The following is a 24573-nucleotide window of genomic DNA, read 5'->3' as shown; positions in this document are numbered from 1 at the left end:
TATGATAACTAATTTGACATTCTTTTGTTAAAATATGTAGGAATTTAATATAAAAGTAAAGTAAATAATATTGTTTGATGAAAAAGGAAAGTTCTAGATAAATAGACAGATAAATTTGAATCTGGTTGATCTGCTCAATTGCAGATGGCAGAAAAAAAAGATCCCTCCTTGATCGATTTTTGCATAAAAGTAGTTTCTCTATTTTAGATTTATGAGTTAAAAGCTCTGCATAGGCCATGTAACAGAAGATTATGTAACATATTAATACATATGTACACGATTCTAGTTGGCTATAATGTCTCCTTCAACATAATCTATTCTGACCTATTCTCAACACCAAATAGCTGATAATGTTCTTTAAACTAACAGAGAATTCTGTATATACTTTTCCACTGTGCATTCATTCATACCTTTTCTATTCTCCACTCTCTCTCTCTCTCTCTCTCTATCTATCTCTCTCTCTCTGTCTTACTCTATCCCTGGCTATTATTCGTCATCCTCATCCCACTTAAACAAACATACACATGGAATAGAGTACATTGAATGGCGCTCTCAATGATTTGGTTTTTTTTTCGTATTATTTTCTTACTCTGCCATATGATTGCGTCTTTTTCTACTTAAGAGAGGGCACCCACGCAAATTTGTTTTCACTGCTGATTTTGTTTTTGGTATGCGTTTTGATTTTCGAGCAATTTGAAATAGTAAATATATATTTACAAGCATAACCACACATATATACATACATATAAAGTAAATCTGTGTTCTTATATACATGAATGTATATATGTTTATGCGGTAGAGTGGAACAAAGATAGATAGATAGTCAGTGAGAAACTACAACCCGACCGGCTGGGATGTCTCTTTTAATAAATAAGCCCCTAAGCCCTTTTTGTATACAATACTAATAATAATATATTCCAAACGCAAATCTGTTAAAACATGAATATAAAAACCAAAAAAAATTACTTTAATGAATTGAACCCATGTAAGGTAGCCTGCCTGAAAGGTTTCAGGCAATTTCGGACAAATGCGTGGGCAGCTAACAGCTTACGCGAACCCACGCCAAAAAATTGGGGTTGATGGTTCGTAGGATACGTCAGGATGGAGGACGACAGATGATGGAATGCAAGGGAGCCTGCTGCTGGGAGCCTATTTTGCCTCTTCAGTGATTATGATGTGAAACGACTCGGACTTCCCACTGAGATGATATATGTACATACATATACCGAAATGAGGCGAAACAGTCAGAGACATGCCAAGTAGAGACATTGTTTCATTATTATTATTATTATTAAATACCTTGACAAAACTAAGTATATACGGCGTATATAGCCACTTGATGGTACTTTTAATGATAATGGGAATGACACAGATGCATTTAATTAAACAATGCCCATGTTTGTTTTCAACTGAAAATTAACCTTGAAATTTGGTGTAGAAAAAAAAACGTTTTATTAACAATTATATTCATTTTTAATCTACCGCTATTTGATTTATTTAATAAGTCTACTAATGGTCTTGTTATCTGCTTTACTTTGTAGTTGTTTAATTTTGTTGATTTATTTTATAAAAAAAAAATTCACTAATCTTGCATAGTCACATAAAATATATATTTTTGGGTCGAAAGTCTCAATTCCTACTGATACTACAATTTAATTCAGTTTAGGATTCAACAAAGTCCAAATTAAGCACAATATGACACAAGCTTTCAGCTTAAAGGGTCTTCTCTGTGTATAGGAAAAAATAATAGAGATTCATTCCATATTTTATTCGATTTAAGGGGGGAAAAATGTGCTTATTAATTTGCCAGGTCTACGCTACGATGATTTTCTGGGTTATAGTAGGTCGAAAATATATAGCTATATAGTAAATCATGATGAAGAGAAGAAGAACCGTTCAAAAAGATCAAAATTAGCGCGCACAAAGTCTCTCAAAATTTCTATTAACTGCATGCCTAAAAGTATGCCATACAAAATTTCGGTAACAAACGATCTATGAATACTATTTAAAAATTAATGACTTTTACTACCATTAGTAAGTTCTTTTCACTTACCTTCAACAATGTGAGTATCTTCTGTGACAAATCATAATCAAAATTGGAATATTTTGAGCCACTCATATCGTAAACGAATACTAAACCGGCACGCTGTGTCTCTGTATCCTGTAGAGCACAATCCAATTGATAGACAATGCCCTGCAAAGTGGTCGTATGAGAGACACCCAATGGACTGTGACGATTGGCGGTGAATAGGGCAATTGCTGCACCGCTGGATGTGCGAGCCGGCTGTAAGTAAGTAAATACACCCAAAAACAAAAACAAATCATAGATTACTAATGTTTAGGGACCACACCCTCCCTCCCGCTTCTCACTCTTCCTTACCAAAATTGTGAATTTGCCAGTTTTAAGTTCAGAGCGCAATGGCTCTACATCCGGTTCTATGTTATATAGATATTCCTTCTGACGGATTTGCTCATGTTGTTCGTATAGCGAAACGGCTCTTGGTATATCAAATTTACGGGCATATAAAAATTTAACTGCTGTCGTATGTGAGATGTGTCGTCTGATGGGCGTTGTTAATGCTGTTGACTGTTGGTTGGCTATTGGTGCTGCTGCTGTTGTTGTTTGTGTTGTTGTAGAGGCGTTCGATGTCGCTGATATGCTTGATATGACTGATGCTGCAGTTGCTGGTGTTTGTGTTGATGCTGTTGTTGTTGTTGTGTTGTTACTGCAGTTGGCTCCAAGATTGTTACAGAGATCAATGAATTGTTTCACAGCCTGTGTGAAAAAAAAAAGCATAAAGGTGTAAGGAATCAATGAGAATACGCTATATACTATTTAATAATCTATTAAATTTATAAATGAATTTCCATTTAAATATATTATTTGATACAAACTCCTATCTAGAATAAAGATACTTGGAAAAAAGTGCAAACCAATTGTCTGGTCTGCTGTTTTTTTTTTTTTTCTTTTTCACAGAACTCGATTGTACAATCTTATGGCGAGGTATTGCTTTTGATTCTCATGAATTATATTATATATATGTATGTAGGTATTTAGCCTTCCTTATCTTGATGGCACCAATTACTAATTGAAATTAAAGTGTTTTAATGAAATTGTACTTCAATTTCTTTCATACATAGATTGGCAAACCATTATCTCTTTCTCGCACATAATCAGGGTCTTGGCTAAAACTACTAAGTTCAAGTGTCACTTTTGTCATCTAATATATTGGATTCATATATTTTTATTATCATTGACAAAGGCTATCAAAATTTTATACAAATCACGATATCAACAGTATGATCATGGCTCTAATCGTTGGCTCTAGCCGTTGTTGTGACTCTTAGAATAGGTCCTCATGTTCTAATACTATTAATGACTTGTGGCTTTCTTCATATTTCCCTAGAAACTAAAACCGATAAAATTCACGAAAGTCTAAACATCTATCTAAATGATTGAAAATTGGGTCCAAAGCAATTGGTGACCCATCTGATGGCGTTTACAAGGGCTAAGCCACATTTAACATTTATAAAATTGTTTATTTCAATTTGATTTTAATACGTTTGTAATTTCAAAAAAAATTATTCTCTGATTAATGTAATAAAAATCCAAAAATAATTTTTACTGTTTAATGTGAAAACAATTAAACTTTTAACAATTATAGTTTTTAATTTTCATATTAAATTTTTGGGTGGGTGTAAATTTTCCAGGAAAATAGTCATTCATCGAGAAAATTTTTGCAATTTAATTGATTCCAATGAAGTACACCCAAAACTCAAATGTGGGCAAAACAAGTAACTGCATGGGGGATGGGTGGGTGGGTTGGGTGGTGAGGGGTTTGATTGTTTGAGTGGGTGGTGTAGCGTGGCTCTATTTGGCAATTACAACCCACCTGCTCTAGATTGCGACGACGCTGATGCAAGTCAACCATTTTTTTCAGTTTTTTTCTGTTTTTAGTTTTTTATGTGTGGTTTACTTAAAATCCTTTCAATAACGTTTTTGGATCATTTACTAAAAATAAGAATAGATTTCCTATACATATAGATATTTTCTGCACTTATATTTTGGCGAGACACGCGATACGTTCAAAGCTTCGTGTAACACTGACTGACTGACAGGCAGAAACTAACTCCGTAACATCGTCTCGCACATCGATCGAAGTGGTAGTAGTGTACGGGGACGGCGCCGCTGATAGAGAAGTTTCGCTCTCTCTCTCTCACACACACACATTCTCACACGATGATGATGATGTCCAGCGACAATGGTTAACGAACTGTATTGAACTGCAACCAGCCGAAGAACATACAAAGAGAGTGAGTAAGAGTGAGAGCAAAAGAGGGGGAGTAAAACAACGTAAGAAAGAAGGAAAAAAACACATACACTCGCACACAAAACTGATGGTTATTGGACAAATTCTGAGAAGCAGCAGCAAACCAAGTCAAAAACACCTCGCGGCAATATTCTCGCTCAATGCTCGGGACCTGGCCAGCTCGAACCGGCGGCATTGGCGACGGCAGCGGCGGCGGCGGCGTCGGCTCCTCCATGTGTTCACATACCGACTATTTGAGTCATACGAGACGCGCGCGACACTGCGCGAGAGTAGCCAACGGCGACGCTGATGACGAAGAGAACTCTTAGTAGTCGCAGTAGATTATGAGGGACTACCATATGTCACCACCAACTGCCGCTAACCACTAACGTGTTACCATATTTACCGTAGTACGAGACTTCACAATAAAAACCAAACAAATTCGGATTCCTGGGATTTATAAAAATATTAATTAAAAGTAAACAGTGATTTAAGTATGGATAAAAATTACGATCGTTTAGATTTATTTTAACGTTAAATATGAAAAGAAGCCAAAAATCTTATAAATCCATAGAAGACTAATCGCCAGGTGATTAAAACAAGAGACAATAAGTTATACAGTTGGACCAGTTAGAAATTGAAAATCCTGATAAGTGGAAATAAAATCTAAAGGTATTTCTTACTTAAAATTTCATAAGCACATATCCCTGAATCAATTCATAATCAAATATTTCGCGTGTTTATTTATTGATTGCTGACCAAATCGGGGAAACCCCGAATTTAGGAAACAACAAATTTCATTTGCTATCCTAGATAATAGAGGTAGTCACGGTTAACCGAGACAAGCGACAACAAACTTAACTGGGTGGGTCCGATTAATGGGAGCCCTAATAAGCGAGGTCCAACTGTTGTTAAAATCCACTGTGGCGGATCTTCGATGGTAGGGAAATGGTTCAAAATTACTATGCAATACCAATTTATCCTCTATAATTGCCGGCACTGATTCAGTACATACATATGTCATACATACTAGTCAATAGACTGTTATTGCCAACTAATGTTGCAATTTGAAACGGTAGTTGACTAAAGAAGTGAAATAAAAAGCAAACTGGGTCAGGCAAATGAACTATGTTTACCTTCTACTTCTCTCTTTATACATACAGAAATATAGTAATTAGCCAAGTTGAAACTTCTGATCTTTCAACTTTCAACCCAATGTGCCAGCCACTATCACATATCATCATCACCTTCAGCATCATCATCATCATCATATTGCGGACCAGGTTACAACAGCTGATACCTTTTTCCTTGTATAAATGCGTCACACCATTTTTAGTTGTTATTTCGTGAGTCGGCGGCATCGGTGTATATTTCTACGAATTAAAGCAGCATCTCCACACACACACACACACCCACATGCACACATTATGACGTTCATCATCTTTATTTGTGTATCCAAATAAACAGAAGAATAAGCCACTGGAATTGCACTCGTCGTACACATCAGTAAACATGATGTAATATAATATGGGGAATAGAGGAATATTCTTAAAAAGTGTGTGATAATATCCTGCCAGGATTTGTACTTGAAAATCTCCATTCGACATAGACAAAATTTCTTTTCCAAAATGTATTAATATGTGTCATCACACACATCCACCACATCCACATACACATCAAAGGTCAGGCGACCTTTAACATATATGAGAGAGTGTGCATTTATATGGACCGCTTTCACTTTTATCACCTGAGTAAGGTAGAAATTTGAGATTGTGTAATATGTACCTACATATGTATGTATGTATTCGAAACATTTGTCACGTCAAATATTTTTAAGCAGGAAAATGTGGATAAATTTTCGATTCTAAGCACTTCTTTTTAACAATAATCTCATGAGACTCATGCTTGAATTCTGTTTAAGCAGCCAACGCGGGAACGGACCTTTCGTCACAAATATTTAGCTTGAATGAATTAATAGACCAACAAGTGAAATTTAACCAGACATCGTCATCGTCTGTTATTGTGCATGCAAACTACTACTAAATGCGGCCAAGAAAAACGTTCTGCAACTGTAAAAAACAACGAGCTTTGTCTAAAGACTTGAAGAGATTTCAGGCTTTTAGATTGAAACACATACTTAATATATTCATTGAGCATGACAATAAAAAAGAATTTTTTCGATTTATGATTACTCAAACAACAGCTGCCAATCACGACGTTTGTTTGCCGCCTTTGTCCCCCTTCCCACCAAAAGGAGTGGGGGGGAAATTGTATGGTCAAGTTCTGGAAACTTGGTACACAGGATATGGTTAATAAATGTGATGAGATTTCACGAGCTCTTCTTCTATCAGATCAGCACATTGTAACACAGGAAATGACCATAAACAAAAAAAAAAAGAAACACTTTCGCATTACTTTTTATTTTTTTTTCCAAATGCTCTTTAAATGCTTCCGTTTAATGCGCAGTCGCAAATTACTTTGACTGTGTATTCTGTGGAATTGGATGGATGGTTGGATGGGTGGATGGATGGAGGGATGTACGCCATCGCGTTAAACGAAGATTGAAGGGGGCGATGCGGCATAATTTTTTTTTTTTTTGTGGAGCGTCTAGCGGATCTTGCAACTTGAAACATTTTGCACTAGCACGCAAAATATGTATGATGTACCCCACATACTAAAGGGGGACACCAACGAGTTGATACCCTAGAAAACATAATTGTCCAGTTTTAAAGGTCTAGAAGTTCCTTTCAAAACCTCATCAAAAATCTGTATTCTCGTAAATTTCTAAAAGTTATAAATTTATACATTATATTTTAAAATGATATCAAACATCAAATTTCGATTCGATTTTTGGAGGAAGTCACGATTTTTTGCCTTAAATTCGAAATTCAGTTTTTAAGATTTTAATGCAGATTGAAAAACATGATTCTAACTTGAAAATAAAGCCATAAATTTGACAAAAACTAAAAAAAATTACTAACTTAGAGCTTATTGAAATTAAGGTTAGTTGTATAATAATTATGCTGTTCGTTTGTCCGTTTTTTACATTTCAATTCAAAATTGAATTAAAAAAGCATTGAAATGAGATATCAATTTTGAAAATGGATTAAAATTTGGCAAAGTTACAAAGTTCACATAGCTAAAGAGCTAATTGCCAAAAAATTTTCAATTAAGTTTTGTCGATTTACTTTATTTTGATTAATTCTCGCTATAGTTTGAAAATTTTATCAAATTTAAAAGTAATTTTTCATCCAAACAATTGTTTTTTGATTTAAGATATTAGTCTTAACCATTTTTGTTAAATAAAGTGCCAGGGAATTGATTTTTTTCAATAATTGGAATAAGTGTAGTAAAACTAGATTAAATAAAAGAGAAAACTGCGCCATGAGTTTTCTTTAAGATAGTGCAAACATCTGTGCTTGCTTTGTTTTTGTTTTCTTACACCGAATGTTGATATACCCCCGTTTTCAGAGGGTATGCAAAAATAAAAAAAAGAAAGAAAGAAAAAAACACAAACAAATGCAAACAAAAAGAAATATTAAAGCATGAAACAGAAAACGGTTTGTCTTCGTGCTCACCTCGCCCATTTGCATATGAACACTTTCGAGAAAGAAAGAAAAGAAAACAGCAAAATTAATTTGCATGGAAAATTATGTCGGTTGTTTGCTCATACTACATACATACATATATATATACAGAGAGATAATGCAAGATGATTCGAACGAAAACGGAACTTAAAACATAAGCAAAAGACAGATGGCAATGGATCATAATGCAAAACCAGAAATCAGATATAATCGAGAGCATTGAGTATATAATTTAATAGAATTCCGCCTAAAATTATGCTTCTCCATACTAACATGTTTCCTTTGTGCAGTCAAGTAGATAAAACTATACATATATTCCAATTGGGTTACCACAGGGTTTAGTCTTTACAACAACAAATCTAATGCACCCACTTGGAACCACTAGAATGGTGTCAATTTGAATGATTTCATCTAATTGTAATTATTCTTCACCGTGTTGTGAATGTAACTGAGCAAAATAAGGTCATTTATGGGTACATAATATGTATGTACATTCATGTCTTGCCACTTGCTCTTTATCTAATCATATTGTAATAAAACTATGCCGAGTTCGAAACCTGGGGGAACCGCTTCAATGCTTAAAGGTTTCATTGTTAAGCTAGACATATAGACATATATATATGGACTTGTAGAAGAAACTGACTGGCATTCCAGATTTAAGTTAAAGGGGGGAACCAACAATAAACTAATAAAGTTAATCTATAAATAGAGCAACAAACAGCTGAACATATGCATATACACAGCTACACAATCAGATGATTAATCAGTTAAAGTTAAGTTCTCAGAAATAATGACAATTGCTGCAATTGCATTCAAGTAAACTTTGTGGGGGTTCAAAAGAATCATAGATCTATGTATAAATTCCTGATAATGTTGGATCCACAACGTATTTTACTCCTAAAAACTTGAAAGATTATAGCTAGAAAAAATCTAAAACAACGAGAGATTCTAGCAATATATTGATCGATAGAAATACAACCTAGATATGTACATTAATTTATTGATAAACCGCCTGGGGAGTCAGAAGGTAACGGTAGTTAATTAATGACTAGTTTGTAGAACGCAAACTAACTGCACTCGCACACACATAAACACACACCTTGGCTATGTAAAGGAATAGACGATGATGACAGCCGCCGCTGCTGCTGCTGCCGCCTCCTCCGTTCTCTTCGGTGTGGTTTGTTGTATCCTTATTCTGTGCCATATTGTGCCTTATATTGACATTGCAATTCACTAACACACACACACACAATCTCAGTAAATGGATTTATTTTATGAATTATATTTTAAAGCATTTTTTTTTTGTTTCATCACATGAAAAATAATAAACAAAATATACACACACAGCGCGCAATGGACAAGAAGATGAACGCGACGCGCAACAACGAACGACTGAAGAGACAGAGACGCAGCAACAAACACAATGTACAACGGGAATCAACTAACGCAGGCAGCGCAGTCGCAGCGTCAGTAGCAGCAGCAACAGCAGCAATCATCACATACAAAAACAAAACAACAAGAAAAAGAGACACCATCAAGCAGAGAAAGAGAGTGAGTGAGTGAGTGAGTGAGAGAAAGAACCCTAGAGAGTAGAAACTGCGGGAGAGAAAGAAACTAGCCAGAAGCCGCCATCAGCCATCGCAGGTAGCTAAACTTTCCTATGAAAGGCGACACGACAATTGGCCCTAACTTTTCTTTTTGTCTTCCAATAGCTTTTCTTTGGAAAATATGTACATATATCGATTTTATGCAATTAAAAACTGAAATTTAAATTAAACACAGACTAACAAAGCTCAGATCTGGCTAGAAGAGTAGTTTTAATGGATTACATGTACAAAGGAAATATATTTTTTTAGTAAGCTCAACAATGTTTGAAAGAACATTTAATAAAATTCATCATTTTCACGAAAATTAAGCTACCACATAGTATTAAAAATATTTAAGAATACATATATTTGGACTTTTAGGTCAGTATTACTCTATAAACAGCAAGCAATCTGTATATTTCGGATTTGGGCACCACAATTCATAAGAAAAATCTCTGGTTTTTGGGTCTTCGAGTTTCGTATAATTTTTGCCTGTCATACAGACAGATCAATAGATTAACTAAAAATAAAAGATTTTAAATCTTTTAATCATCAAAGAGCTAGACAAATCTAAAGTCTATTTTAGAATTGATAGAATAATAGTTATATAGTTGTGTATATGTACCTAGTTTATAGAACACAAAACATGTAGCAGAACCCTATAAAAGAATCTTTAAATATTCCAAACTGTTTTCAAAAGAACTTTCACTAAAAGTATTTGTGCAAAAGTATGGCTTGATTTTGACACACTGTGGAAAAAATCGTAAAGTTATCTAGATTTTATATTAGAAAAAGATTATGAGTTCAGTGAATCAATTGTTCAATAATGAAACATAATTAAAACTATAACTGCATATCTAAATATATAATTCTTATTTGTCATAAAGAAAATTGTGTGTTAAGCCTATTGAAAGTCTACCCAACAAAAGTGCAATATTAACTAGATGGACTTGTTTCATTACTTGTTCCCATTTTGGGTTAATTTCAGGAGAAATACTCTCTAAAACTTTGTCAAATTAAATATGGAATTTAAAATTCTCTTCATGTTAAAGAAGGTCCCCTTTGTCAAGGTCAATTCGCTACTGGTTGTATGTGCTGCCGCCTTACCCCACCAAAATTTATGAACCGCTGAGCACAGCTTTTGTGCTTAAGTTAATTTATATGCCTTTTTTTTGTTGTTAACTTTTAACTTCTTTTTTTTTGTGTCTCAGACATCTGCCAGCAGTTTGGCTCTTTACACTTTATGACTTCTTATGAAAGTTTTCTAAAATTTCGCCAGAGTTTCGTCGAGTGTCGGACAAAAATTTCACTTGCTTCTTATATGTCGGTATATAAATATTGTATGTACAATACTTAAACTTACATACATATGTATGTATAGCTGTTCGTTGATCTGAAGTCTGCGCTCAAAGTTGATGATATTGGGATTTGAGTTTTCTACCCATTTGCGCATGATTATTGTTCGCTTATTATTACTATGTGTATACCCTGTTGTGTCACGGCCCAAAAGGGTATATTAGAGTCAAGTATTTTGCATTAGTATTAAGTTTTTTTTTTTTAAGTTGTGAAAAGTAATTAATAACATTAATTGGTAGACAGATGGCATCATGTTGTCCCACTTATTACAGGGTATCGGCCGAAACGGCTATTTAGTTTGTTTAACTTCAGTTTGACCGACTGAATGTTATTATTATTATTATTACTACGCTTTCTTATGAACCAAATTGATCGAATGTTGAACGGGGGGAATCCGGCAGGGCGTAACATTGAGACAAAAGATAAATAAATGAAAAGCTTAAGCATCGCCTCGTCACAAAACTTTCTTTTCAATTTTGTTTAAATAAAAGAAATCATATAATTTATACAAACATACACATGCACAGACAGACATATGTGGCCTCAGTTTATATACAAAGACATCTACATATACAAATAGGTATATTTATATATATATATATTTATACATTTTTTAAAACTAGTTTTATTCACTTGTTCCACTTAGAAAGTGATCCAAATGGGATTAGTGGGACTTCTATGGCATTCGCTTTTTTCTTGGGTTTTTTTTTTTTGTATTAGTTTAGTTTTTTTTTCGTAGTAGTTATGCAAGTTGTTGTCGCCGATGATGTGACAAATTGTTTTGTTTTGTTTTTTTGTGGAACGTGACCATTTGAAAACTCTCTACATAAAGTACTTGTCACTCATTTGATACTTGTAATAGTTTTGGAAATCTTCTTATGTCATTCTAGCTGATAGCATTATAGATACTTAAATCTGTGCAATGACATTAAGATAATAATAATTGGATGAATGACACTTACTTCCTAAATTAATAGAATTGCATACAAATGTGTGTTTTCATTTTTTGCGAATTTATTTCAAATTATTTAGTGCTAACATAAAATCAAAACACCACATTGCGTATACGTAATGTAACTTGGTGTGGTGATTTCTCTGAAATCAATTCAATTTACCCTTAGCAACAGCAAATTTGCCAAAAATTTGTCAAACTTTGCCAACATGGCAAATCTCAATTACAAATTGGAGCCTCAAAAGCAAATAGCCTGGGGACCAGGACATTCGCTGAGGGACTAGGCACAACTTCTATTCACTTTATTACAAAAGGCTTCGTGAAAATTGTTCCCCTCCCCCTCCAACAAAACACTAACGACTAACTTGGTCAATGTGTCCTCCCTTTGTCATCCTTCCGCCGAAACCAAATGGATACATGGATCCTACTAACCTAACCTACGTTGTCGGAAATGTGCATCCTTGTTGCAAATTCCTGGCTGGCTTCATACACAATGGTTACAAGCTCTGTCTAACGCATAGCGGTCTCATATATAAGCCATGGGCAAAATGCCAACAAATGTTTGTCTCTTTTTAATTATCAAAAATTAAAAAAAAAAAAAAGAAAAACACAAAACACATCATCAAAATGTGGGACAAAATCAGAGCGAAAAGAGAGAGAAAAAACTTATTTCTTTTGCACAATGAAAATCGGTCAAACCAATCAAAAAAAAAAAAAAAAAAATACGAGAAAAGAAAAAATAAAAGGGAGAGAGAAAAAGCTAAACAACAATGCTCTATCAGAGAGTTCTTTGAACCTTTTTTATTTTTACAAATCTACAAACATATGATGTATCTAAGTATGTACGTATGTATGCACATATATGAATGTACCTATCAATCTTTCTTTTTTCATACTCTGCAAAATTGGGTATATTCATTTTGTAAAATGCTTCCTTATTCCTTTGTTACAGTATAACTGAAATATATTGTTAATTGCTAACCTAAACCAATTTATTTACTATTTGTACAGTAGCTAACAAAAGTATACGTATGTCCTCAGTTTTTCGGGCAAGCTGTCCGAGCTGGTGGGTCTTCTAGAAAAGCTATATATCTGATCTTTAAAGGACATAATATAATGTTTTCCATCATTTTCTGACTTTCTTTTAGACAAGCTCTTTTTTATCCACTCTCATGGTTTAAATTTTTCAATTTAACGCTAACCATCGGTGTGTATCTGGAATATTTAGTTTTCAAATATCTTTGCCACTGTCCATCATATGATTATAAGACATATTAGAACTACTTTTTGAAGTGTTCAAGCGAATAACATTATAAAATTTATTTATATATAAATTAGCAGACAGAAGGAACAAATTTTCCCATTAACTTCTATTCTAGGGACCTTGAAATATCGCAATATAGTGACCAAAGACTAGTAAAAAAGGAGCGGAAAAAAGGGCTTCTTAAACAATAGTCAAGCCATGGGAAACAGCGATAAAACCATTATGCATACACAGTAAACCGACAACTTACAGATGTCTTTGCATATATGTAGGTATATAATCGTAAAGTTTATTTAACTACTTTAAATGCCACCAAAATTACAGATTTTCTTGATTCTCAAATGCAATTTTTGGGACTAAGAATCTACTGACAAACATCTGGTCCAACAGAATGTGTTCGGTTAGCCAAAGCCAATATTCACTGTACTTTTACTGAGACTAGAAGATAGAAGAAAGCATTGCGGAAGCACACGATACACACAAGCAAAAAAAAAAAGAAGAAAAACGTCAAATTCGTGGCAGAAGCAGCGGCATCACCATCATCATCATCAACATCAGCAGGCTTTAGACCCAGGCCACAGAGACCCCGTTTAAAGTCTGAGAGCCAGCCACTCGGCCGGTCGGTCACATATTGTATGTATGTGTGTGTGTGTGTGTGTGTGTGTGTGTGTGTAGATGGGAAGTTCAACAACCTACATGGCGATTGGTATAAGAGAAGGCAATGAAACAAAAAACCACAACAACAAGCAACAAAATATGTATAAATACACAGAGTACTTGAAATTCGTCACTCTATCTTCTTTGGTTTAATCATACTTATCAAGCCAATGCTTTAATATTAGCTAGTCTGTTAGTTAAATATATAGAGAACTTGAAGCATTTTTGAGATTATAACTAAAGTATGTATAGGCATATTGGACACTGCCCAACGATTACAAAGAATTTAGGATCACTCTTAACTTGGAGGACATAACCTTTTATATTATATTATATATTATATTATTAATTTTCTACGTCTTTCGTAGAAAGTGAAATGTGAAAGAAGAAAGGCAATGTTTTCGTCGTGTGAGGTAAACTTCAATCTTAATATCATGTTTTTGAGACTTGCGGGTAATATGGAGCCCGTAAATTTGAACCGATTTCAACAGAATAGCCACCATTTTGGTCCTATCCTTATTCAGAATTCTACGATTTGTTTTACTATCTCTTTTTTATGCTAAACTACAAAAAAGGTCCAAGAAATTTTTGAACGGCCTGAATTTTGTCAAAAAAAAAAAATGAAGTAAGTAAGTCGTCTCGCCGACTTAGGTATACCATACACCAGTAAAGCAAATATTTCAACTTTATTAAACAAATGCATTTTCACATGCTTTTTACAAGCATATCTTAGTATCTCGCTCACTCAATCATACGAGCACCCTAGCGCCCCCACCAGCCAACGGCCAACTCCGGCTTTATGGAAAAACGTTTATATGCATAACTCGACTGTTTTTTGTCCGATTGATCAAATTTGGTATTTTGCTAGATATTAGTATTAAATTTAAGTGTGCCAAATTTGATTGCATAAGGTAAAAAAATACGGGAGATAATCAAGTTTTTCAAATTACGGGGGCGGAAAAGGGCGTGGCAAAATTTTTACACATACAAAATGTGTGCATTTACTAAGCGAATATACATACCAAATATGGTGTCTCTAGCTGGAATAGTTTTTGAGATAAACGCTTTTTTTAAATTGCGGGGGCGGAAAGGGGCGTGGCAAAAATTTGAAATAAACTTGATCACTCTACATACTACACGAGTCTACATACCAAATTTGGTGGCTCTAGCTCTTACAGTCTCCGAGATCTAGGTGTTCATACGGACAGACGGACGGACGGACAGACGGACAGACGGACATGGCTAGATCGACTCGGTTGTTGATCCTGATCAAGAATATATATACTTTGTGGGGTCGGAGATGCTTCCTTCTGCCTGTTACATACATTTTGGCGACTTTAATATACCATTTCACCCTATGGGTGTATGGTATAAAAATTCCAAAAATTCTGAATGAAATTCTGAAAATTCTTAAATTTTAATTTCAGACGATCCCGCATCGTGTTATCCTTGCCGCCAGCAGCCTTAACTTTACTTTGGGGGACAAATATGTACTTCTTGAACTTTTGTTTTTTTTTACTTCAATTTGAGAAAAAAACATAATTTCAATAACTCTTTTCGTTTTTCAAATGATAATTTTTTTTTTAAAAGGCTCCGAGAAACAGTTTCTAAATCTTGAAATCTTCTACAAGTGAAATAGTATTTCTCAGTAATAACCGAAAGTGATTTAATTGAAAAAAAAAAAGTCATAGTTTATGGGCTCGAATTAATGACATAATAAAAGCCTATAAACACTCGAACAGATAAACTAATGCTTTATCAGGATCCAGAAGCTAGTCATAGGCACAGAATTGAGAGAAGTGATATTCAAAGTTTCAATATTTTATACTACAATGTGGTATATACGAACATGTATGTACATACATACATATGTACATATATATTATTAGCAATTCAAATGCGTATTTTTAAAGTTGTTGCATATTTATTTTTAAATTATTTGCTTAAAAAGTCCTAAAGGCCCACTGGGGGCCTCCGTCCCGGGATGGCCCAGTTTTGGTTTTTGGTTTGCGTTGTCTGTGCTCTGAATTTTATCCATTTTGTATTGTGTTCCTTTTGCTTGGTTGGTGGTTTTCTGGTCTGACCCATTTCCCCACTCACTCACACTCACACACAACGACTATATATGTATGTATAAATATATATTTCTGCCGTAGCATTTGATGTATGTATTTTTATATATTTTCCTCCTTTGTGTTGGCGGCTTAATCAACGCAAATGAGAAAGCCCTGGCATAGCAACAGGCTCAGCAGTCGGAAAATATATATAAATTTCGAAATCAACCTGATAAACGACTTTTGTATGCCCTTCACTAGATAATGGTGTTGGAATGGTTAAAAATAAAATAGTTATTTTCATTTCATAGCTTATGAGACTATCGAGAGGTCAATGTCCTTTCTTGGATGAGTCCCAGAACAAGGATAAAATAAGAACCAAATGCAATGCTGCCATTCATTATGTAGTTTACGACCAATTTAATTGGATATTCGAAAGCATGCACAACACACACACAGCAAACACTTATCGCTCCAAACATGCAACAATGCAAGAGAATTTCAAGCAGCAATAAAAACTGGCGACATAACGAACTTTGTTGCAGAATCGATAAATCCCTTTATCTCCGACCCTACCCCCCCCTTTTCGCTTACATCCTGCATATGCTTTCCTTTTCACTCAATTTCATTCGGCTTCTGATTCTATTTCAATCATGATTTGTCCAAGTCTTTTTTTTTTTTTGGCAACAAAACTTATAACAAACAATAATCAATTTGCATGAATGAATTTTCACACACACACACAGACACCACAAGAAAAGAAAATTCAACTTGCAAATTGAATATAAACAAATGCCTAGTTCAAATAAATATGAATCGATTTACGGTTGTATCCCATATATATACATATGTATATAGATTTCTTAGCGTAAACTTAAGTGGCAAATAAATTTCCCAGAAACATCTGTTCACACCACATACAAGCAAATTGAGTAAAATCTTTAAATACATGAAACTTCAATTTTAAAACCAAAAATAAAACCATCCCTTGAAAGTTAACCAATGTTTGGCTTATAGGGACGTCTTATAGCTTTTTCCAGTCCGTCTTTTATTTCATTTAAGCTGTATTCATTATTAAAGCTCAAAGTTAGCATTGAAAATTGACTTTTATTTTTGGTTTCATTAACCAAAAATGCCAACGATTTTCATGGAAATGTTTGCTAAATTTGCAATAAGCTATTTTGTCGCGATTCTTGACTTTTCCGATGATTTTTATTCTCTATAATCTTTTGTGCATTTTCAGTTATTTCTCTATGTACATACATACATACATACATACGTCATTTGTTTATACGTTTTCTTGGCCAAACAAAAATAATCTTTTCGCTCTAAGAGCGATACTTATTTCTTAATTTTCTATTTGAGAAATCGACTAAACTGGTTTTTTTGGATACTTCTATTCTAAAGCGATACCAAAAGAAACAACATTAGCAGAGGCGGCAGCAAAAGCAGCAAATGCACAGCCCGGAAATCACTTTCCCTAATGAAGCGAAACAACACACACGCACACACACACATATTCATTGGCACACTTCCCTTGCCCGAACCTCGTCGTTTTTAGTTGTTTTTGTTGCTTTTTGCCTGATAAGAGTCAGTTTGGATTGCATTGGAATTCATATTTATGTATGTGTATGTATGTATGGTTATACAAACGAGGGCTTTTTATACAGAATTCAGAATTCATTTTCTTGGTCTACAACTTGAAAATGTTAAAGCTCTTTGAATTTCAATTGGCAAATCTTACGTTTTGGTCAGAGGGCGGGGGGCCTAATTGGTGAAGAGGAACCACAGGTTGTTCGTTGTTGTGGCAAACTTTTCGCATGGCCCTCGCTCAACATGTTTGCCTGCCTGTGTGTGTGTGTGTGTGTGTTTGTGTGTCTGACTGACTAATTGATCCTCCCGATCTGAACCTGCATCATAATTTTTACTTGATTTTTACCTTATATTAATATAAACTGGACTTTTATTTCTCTCATTTATGTATTTCTTTGTTTTTGGTCTTGTGCCGCATACCGCCACACACACACACACATAGCGACACAGCCACAACACAACACCCAAAAAAAAAAGTTTGTAGAAAATTTAATGCACACATACATATAAACATATGCACATGAATATGCACACACACACAGCAACACACAGTAAGAAATGCAGGTTAAAACACGCACGCAAATTTTTTTCTTTCCACTTCTTTTTTTACTTCGTTTCTTTGATTCTTTTTCGGTTTTCTTGATCAAATCTTCTGTGTCAATTGAAACATTTATTCTTATTAGCAATGCGTTTAGTCCAGTGGGCCAAAGCTGTTGGACCGAAACAATAGGGCAAAGTTGTTGTTATTGTCCATAAACAAACATACATATATATAATAGAACTACATACATATCCATATGCATATATATTTATATATATGTAAGTATGTATGTTTGTATGTACATATGGCAGGTAATTTGTTTGTATATTCTGTGGCAGCTCTCTGGATGTGTGTTTGTTTGTGTGTGGCAGTCAAACTTCATTTGTCTTTTATTATGTTAGTTGATATTTTGTTTAATTACTGATCTAATTAATTAAATTCGTTGAATTATCTTATTTTGGGGACACTTACAAATTCTTGTTGTTGTTCTGCCATTGTTACTAGTGCTGGAAACTAGTGTTGTGAAATTCATTGATGGCACCATCGATAGCAAATTCGATAAGTCGATAAATCGATATGTGAAGTGCTTAGCGGTTTTAGTGTGGCCATGTTTGTTTAATTTCATATATTACCGTTACAATTCAAAAAGCTATTTGATTGGTAGCCCAAAAAGAGTTGTTATAAAATAAGTTTATTTTTATATATTTTTTTGTTTAATAAATAAAACTAACTAAGGACAAAAACATCAGATACTCAGTATTGCCAATTGGGGAAAAAAAAAAAAAATTGATTGAGTCCAATCAAAGAGAAAGGGTTACAATTGCCTAAGCCTTTGATGGGTCCTCAGCTTTGCTGGGAGATGATGAAATCTCGGTGACAGGCTCCGGCACTACAGCTGCAGTCTGCTCAGCAGCTACAGGCGTAGATTCAGTTGGGGCCGTCCGGGCTAGATCTCCAGGAGAAGGTTTCTTGGCAGCTGGTTTTGACTCTCCACGACCAAAGATGGCTTTCTCAATACCCAAAATGGGAGCCTCAAATGCAAGAGTAGCGAATATGGAAGCAGTCAATGTGATACCGAAATCATGCCACCAACGAAGGATCTAAATGAGGAGGAAACACATAGTTGGATAAGTTCTCCAAAATGAGGGAAATCCGTATGTAACTTACCGCATCATAGTCGGAGAAATGAGTGTCTGTCTGAAGACGTGCAGCATGAACCAATTGAACAATACGATGGATCACATACATGCAGTAAGTCAGGCGACTGAAAGCAGTGAAGAAGCTCCATGACAAGAAATCGTTGACCAATCCACCGTGTCCATTGTAACAGGCCCACACAATCCATCCAATTGACAAAGCCCACGATGTGCGACTCAGTGGCTCAAAGATGGCACCCTCAACCAGAGGTGAGTCAGGTGTATCGGGCAAAATGCGCCAATATGGTCCCCACAAATCAGCCAGCATGGTACCAAAGGCAACTACCCATCCAGTGATTACCCATGGCTTGGCTAGCGGGATTTGACGTCCACGATTGCGTGTGAAGAGGAAGTAGCCAAAGATCACACCAATCAACCAAGTGGGTATGCGGGTATGTGTGGGATAATAGGTCAAACGTTGACGCAAATCGACATGATCATCCTGCACACGGAACAAGGTGAAATCGTTGGTTATAAACGTAGCCACGGTGCAGCCCAAGCAGAGCAAAGCAAAGATAATAATTGGTATCAGAGCCTTCTTGCCCCATTTCCACAATGGAATAAGGAAGAGCGGTGACAGGAAATAAAGTTGCGTGTCCACAGCCAAATACCACGATTGTGAAATACACTAAAAACATAAACAGAAAAGAAAAACCATTGCAATTAGTAAATTTCAACAGGGAAAATTTACTCGACCAATCTTCACTTACAATGCTATAGGGGAAGGCATAATTCTGGACATAGAGCAAAGTTGCCCACCATGTGTCCGCGCAGCGAGTGTCCTGTGTGCCCAATTTAAACCACATGGGACCAGCACCCGAATACTTATACAGGGACATGATGTACAGCACAACAACAGCCACCACAGGAGTGAGACGAATATAACGATGGAAATACATCATTGGGATATTCAATTTGCCCTTGGTACGCTCCAATTCACGGAATGCTCCCCAGCACATCAACAGGCCGGACATGAAGAAGAATGTATCGACACAGAGTGAACCATTTTGGACCAACATCGAATAGGGCGTTTGGACCCATGTATAGAATCGATTCTTATTAATATGTGGCAGATCATAGAAGGTCATATACCCATGACCGAATACCACCCACATCATACTGAAGCAACGCAAACCATTAAGACAATGGATAACATTCGGATTGTTCGTTTTTTTCACAGTGAAAATCTTTGGCGCATTATGCAGGACAGAGAAGGCAAGCAACAGTGGCTTCTTGGGAGCTGTAAAACAGGCAATGAATCTCCAAAATCATAAGTATACGCAAAAATGACAAACTTACCGCCCTTACGGGTCTGGACATAATCATAAATGCTGCTGGCAATCAGGCAGAAGACAATAAACGAAAAGAAAATGCTGTAACGAAAGAAAAAATAATAATTTATACATAAGCTTTTGGCATTTTTAATTTAATTTAATAAATTTTCGTTTTTTTTTTTTTAAATTGTTATCTAGACTTGGCTTTGACACTTAATTGCTTTTAATTGTCTAATCTAATCTGCTATATTTTATTTAATTTTTTTTTCCCCCCATCAGGGTTATCTATTTTCATAGGTTCTTCCGGACACCAAAAGCACTCGATATATTATTAACAGGTAGACTATAATATATCATCATATCGAAAAGAACAAAGTGCAATCTTCAGTTATGTCACATTTTGGGCTTAATTTAAATTTACTTACATGGCAAATATATCAACGCCTCGCAATTCCACTGGTGCATTGTATTTACACCATTTCTCTGTGACCAATTCGCCATCCAGGTCGACCACATCGTTGCCATAGAAACTAACAATCGCATCCTTGAGCAATTGATCGGATTTCTCGGCTGAACAACTGCTTGGCACACATAAGCCCAATTCAAAGAATTCCGGTCTCGTTTGCTTATAGCTAATACGTGATTGAACAAATTCCTCATTACGCTGCTTCACTTTGTCATAGAATAGCGTAATATTCAGACGGGCCAGGCAGTATTGGCCATTGATCTCATCACCATAGGTGGTAGTGGCTGCCACACATTCCTCATATTGACCCATACTGATCATATGACCCCAGAAGAAACCCATGGGCATGCGACCCCATGTATCGGGAACTGCAATTGGGAGAATATTAATCAATCAATCAAACAATTTTGCTCTGCATTTAATTTTGGATTATCAATTATCAATAAACACTTTGCCACCTGCAATCCACTCATTGGGGGCTTTGCACGCTATCAAGATAAGATTTCTATTTATTAATCTGCAATATAAATATAAATTTTTGAATTGCTTAACCAACTATTGCATAAGCAATATTGATTAATAAATTCTGCTAACAAAACACTTCACAGAGAGAGAGAGAGAGACAATGTTAACAGGATTTAGGACCCAGAAAAAAACCCTCAATCTAGTACCCAGTGATGTCATCAAGAAGTGGTCAAAAGCTTATCGCTACATATACGATTCTACAATCACAAATCAACAATGAAATTTGATTTGTTAGATGGGATTTGTGTGGGAAATCATAATTAAATTTACAATCGTCTCATAAAATGCGGCAATGCGATTTATGAATGGAAAATTGGTTCAATCGTATTATCGTTCCCATTTTGGAGGAGTGCAACCCAAATGCTTCTCGATAAGAGATTATGGTAGGGTATTTGGCAATTAAGCTAAACTATGTGAGTTTGTTCTAATAACCCTTCGTTTTTATCTATACCCAAAGAACGATTCATCTTTTGAATGAATAATCAAAGAACAATCCTTATTTTCCATGTATAATAAAAGGACGATCCATAATGATCTGTAATTTGTTTGAATACCAAAAGGATGAACCATATTTTAAATGAACACCTAAAGTTCCAACCGTAATTTGTTTGAATACCAAACGAATGATCTGTATGAATACCAATAGAACGATTCATATTTTTTATGAATATGGATCATTCGTTAAATATTTAACTGAAATATATACATATATGGTAGACTTTGTATCCTTTTCATTATGGATTTGCATACCGTTTTAAGATCAAAAGAGTTTAGATGGGTTAAATGTGCCCCCTAAAATATGCAATAAGCATAGAATTCATAAAATACACTTTTTAAAGCTCCTTAAGCCAGAAAAACTAAACTATTCTTGTTATTTATAGACAATCTTGGGCTATTTGGAATTCTAAAACTCCTAAATTATAATTCATCCCCCTCATTACATACTTTTGATGTTGTAATGTTTATATATGTATATATGTGTTTGCTTACATTCCAGAGCCCATTCCTCATAGTTATTGATGGCATCTCGAATGCGGAGCAAATCTTGATCACACTGCTCATCATTGTAGTCCCGATTCGTATAGGAATTGGTGCGTGCCAATTGAGTGCCCGATGCATTATATGCCTCAGCCTGCTGAGCAGCCACCTCAAAGAACTGATGGGCCAAACTCTTTTGCATGAGCGAGGAGTAGCCGGTTAGCAGATCATCAGCATTCTGTGATTGAGCATCCAACGTTGAGCAGCAGCCAATCGTTAGCAGCAATGCTGCCAGGACACTAAACCGTTTCATAATCCTTCCTAACGATCTATATATACTTATTCGTATGGGATAACTATCGCGATTCGCGTGCGCCGCATAGAGCGCTTCAGAAACGGAGAAAGAATACGTTTATGCGATCAATGTGTCGTCGTACGGTAGCTTTTATAGGCTCCCCCATCTAGGCGGGTACTCGAGTTAAAATCTATTAATATATTTATTTTTGTTTTTGCCTCGCATTTGCCGCGATATCAGCGGCATGGCCAGGCCAAGCTCGACCATAAGATTTGGCCAAGACGATAAGGTTTGGGGGGCAACTATGTACATACATATACATACATATACTCCACTTCTTACCATTGTCCATTAAACAACGACGTCTCTCCCTTTTCGGCCTAATCAATTGGCTTGCATTGCACTTACTTTAACTTTATCTGCTGTCTTATCTGGTGGCTATTTCACATTTTTATTTTCCGTTTCGGATTTGCGCTTAAGATTTATTATAAACTATGAATACGTATAGGTATAGTTCACATTATATGATGGAATATTGCCTATAAAATTTATGTCACTGTCCACAAACACTTTTGGCTTGACCACAATAATTTCAGACAGTTATGTCGTTATGTACCCACTGATAGTGGCCCTCAGCCCACACAATCGGTGACGATTTATAAATGCTTCTTTTAATTAAATTAGAATTGGGAAAAACCCAACGGCATTAGACGGCGAACTTTGGATGGCCGTAAAATTTTCAACAGACAATTACCATGCCCAGTGAAGACCACTTGGCCCAGAGACAATCTGTCAGAGTTATTTATATTTACTTTTAACATATTTGGTAATGAAATTAACTATATTAACAAAGCCAAATTCAAGTCATATTTTTATATTCTCTTTCAGTTCTACTCTATCTGACGATTTTACTCTGTATCAATTTCATAGACAGTTCCAAAGTCGTGGGCTAAATGTGCAAATTTTGCCCCTTAATGTATGCAGTATGCAATTAAAGAATTTATTTTTAATACAATTAAGAATATACGTTCTTAAATTCTCCATAAATAATTGAGAATCATTTATCATTAACAAAAAATTGAGAAAATATTTCTATATTAAGCAGAAAGCGAATCCGTTCACTATCTGTTGCCTACTTTGGGGGGCCAATTTCTCCAATTTTAGATGCCTAGATCAATAATATTAGCCTCTAAATCAAAAATATAAACAAAAATTAAAGAATCATTTAACTTAAGAATACTTCAAAACATTCCAACAATTTATTTCTTAGTTTGTTTCAAAGGCGTCATTTATTTTGTCGGACTTGTTTAAATTGGTTTAGTCCTCTTTTGGATATATGTATACATTATATTGACTTGGGCTATCTGTACTTAGTTTTTTCAATATAAACAAAAGAAATGGGCGAATAATTGCCCCCAAAATGATCAAATAGACAGTGCGATTCACTTTTTTTTATAGTGTAACTAACAAAAATTGCCGGATTAATCATATACGATCAGGTTAAGCAAATGCTACGCCGTTAAAAAGTCACAAAAGCTTAATTTGAAAAATTCTTGAAAACTTTGTAACTTTTTCAAATTTTAACAAATTTTTAAAAGTGATATTATTAAATATTTCATTTTAAAGCTTTGAAATTAAATCTTAAATCTCGAATTAAAATATAAATCAAACAAAAGCAAAGCAAATAACATTTAATTTCATTAATTTCTAATTTAGTCTATTTTTGTATTATTTGAAAAATTCATGTCATTATTTTCAATTTAATAATTGTCTTACAGATTTGTGCAAACAAATTTTGATGATTTTTTTATTTTAAGTCGCTTAATATTTATTCTTTACGTATTCAAACGTTTCCGATCAAACTGAGATAAAGTATAGACTTAAAAAGATAGGCAGATTAACCAAAAATTTGGGTTAAAAATTCTAAAAAAAAGGAACT

The 24573-nt window shown here is 34.9% G+C and overlaps 2 protein-coding genes across 4 annotated transcripts in view; both read right to left on the bottom strand.

Moving 5' to 3' along the window:
• Positions 1-18422, bottom strand: part of LOC6649114 (tyrosine-protein phosphatase non-receptor type 9) — a 32308-nt gene extending 13886 nt beyond the window's left edge. The window contains exons 1-3 of one of the 3 annotated variants that reach the window (XM_047011111.1): positions 18372-18422; positions 2381-2776; positions 2054-2284 (exon numbers count right to left, since the gene is read on the bottom strand). In XM_047011111.1, the coding sequence (XP_046867067.1) occupies positions 2054-2284; positions 2381-2776; positions 18372-18395 (651 nt within the window). In that variant the 5' untranslated portion in view covers positions 18396-18422. Of the gene's footprint in view, positions 1-2053; positions 2285-2380; positions 2777-3893; positions 3948-8996; positions 9148-18371 lie in introns of those variants that run through there. The other 2 variants (XM_023179124.2, XM_023179125.1) reach the window with 2 other exon arrangements.
• A 153-nt stretch (positions 18423-18575) lies between these two features.
• Positions 18576-22707, bottom strand: LOC6649113 (nose resistant to fluoxetine protein 6). Its single transcript, XM_002070998.4, has 6 exons — positions 22352-22707; positions 20796-21204; positions 20396-20469; positions 19807-20336; positions 19068-19724; positions 18576-19000 (listed from the first exon to the last, which is right to left on the bottom strand). The coding sequence occupies exons 1-6, from the start codon at positions 22650-22652 to the stop codon at positions 18725-18727; spliced, it is 2247 nt and encodes a 748-aa protein (XP_002071034.1). The 5' UTR covers positions 22653-22707; the 3' UTR covers positions 18576-18724.
• Positions 22708-24573: the final 1866 nt, after the last annotated feature.

Source organism: Drosophila willistoni (genome assembly GCF_018902025.1).
Source record: "Drosophila willistoni isolate 14030-0811.24 chromosome XL unlocalized genomic scaffold, UCI_dwil_1.1 Seg141, whole genome shotgun sequence".
In the NCBI taxonomy this organism is placed as follows: Eukaryota; Metazoa; Arthropoda; class Insecta; order Diptera; family Drosophilidae; genus Drosophila; species Drosophila willistoni.
This window is presented reverse-complemented; position numbering and strand designations above follow the sequence as displayed.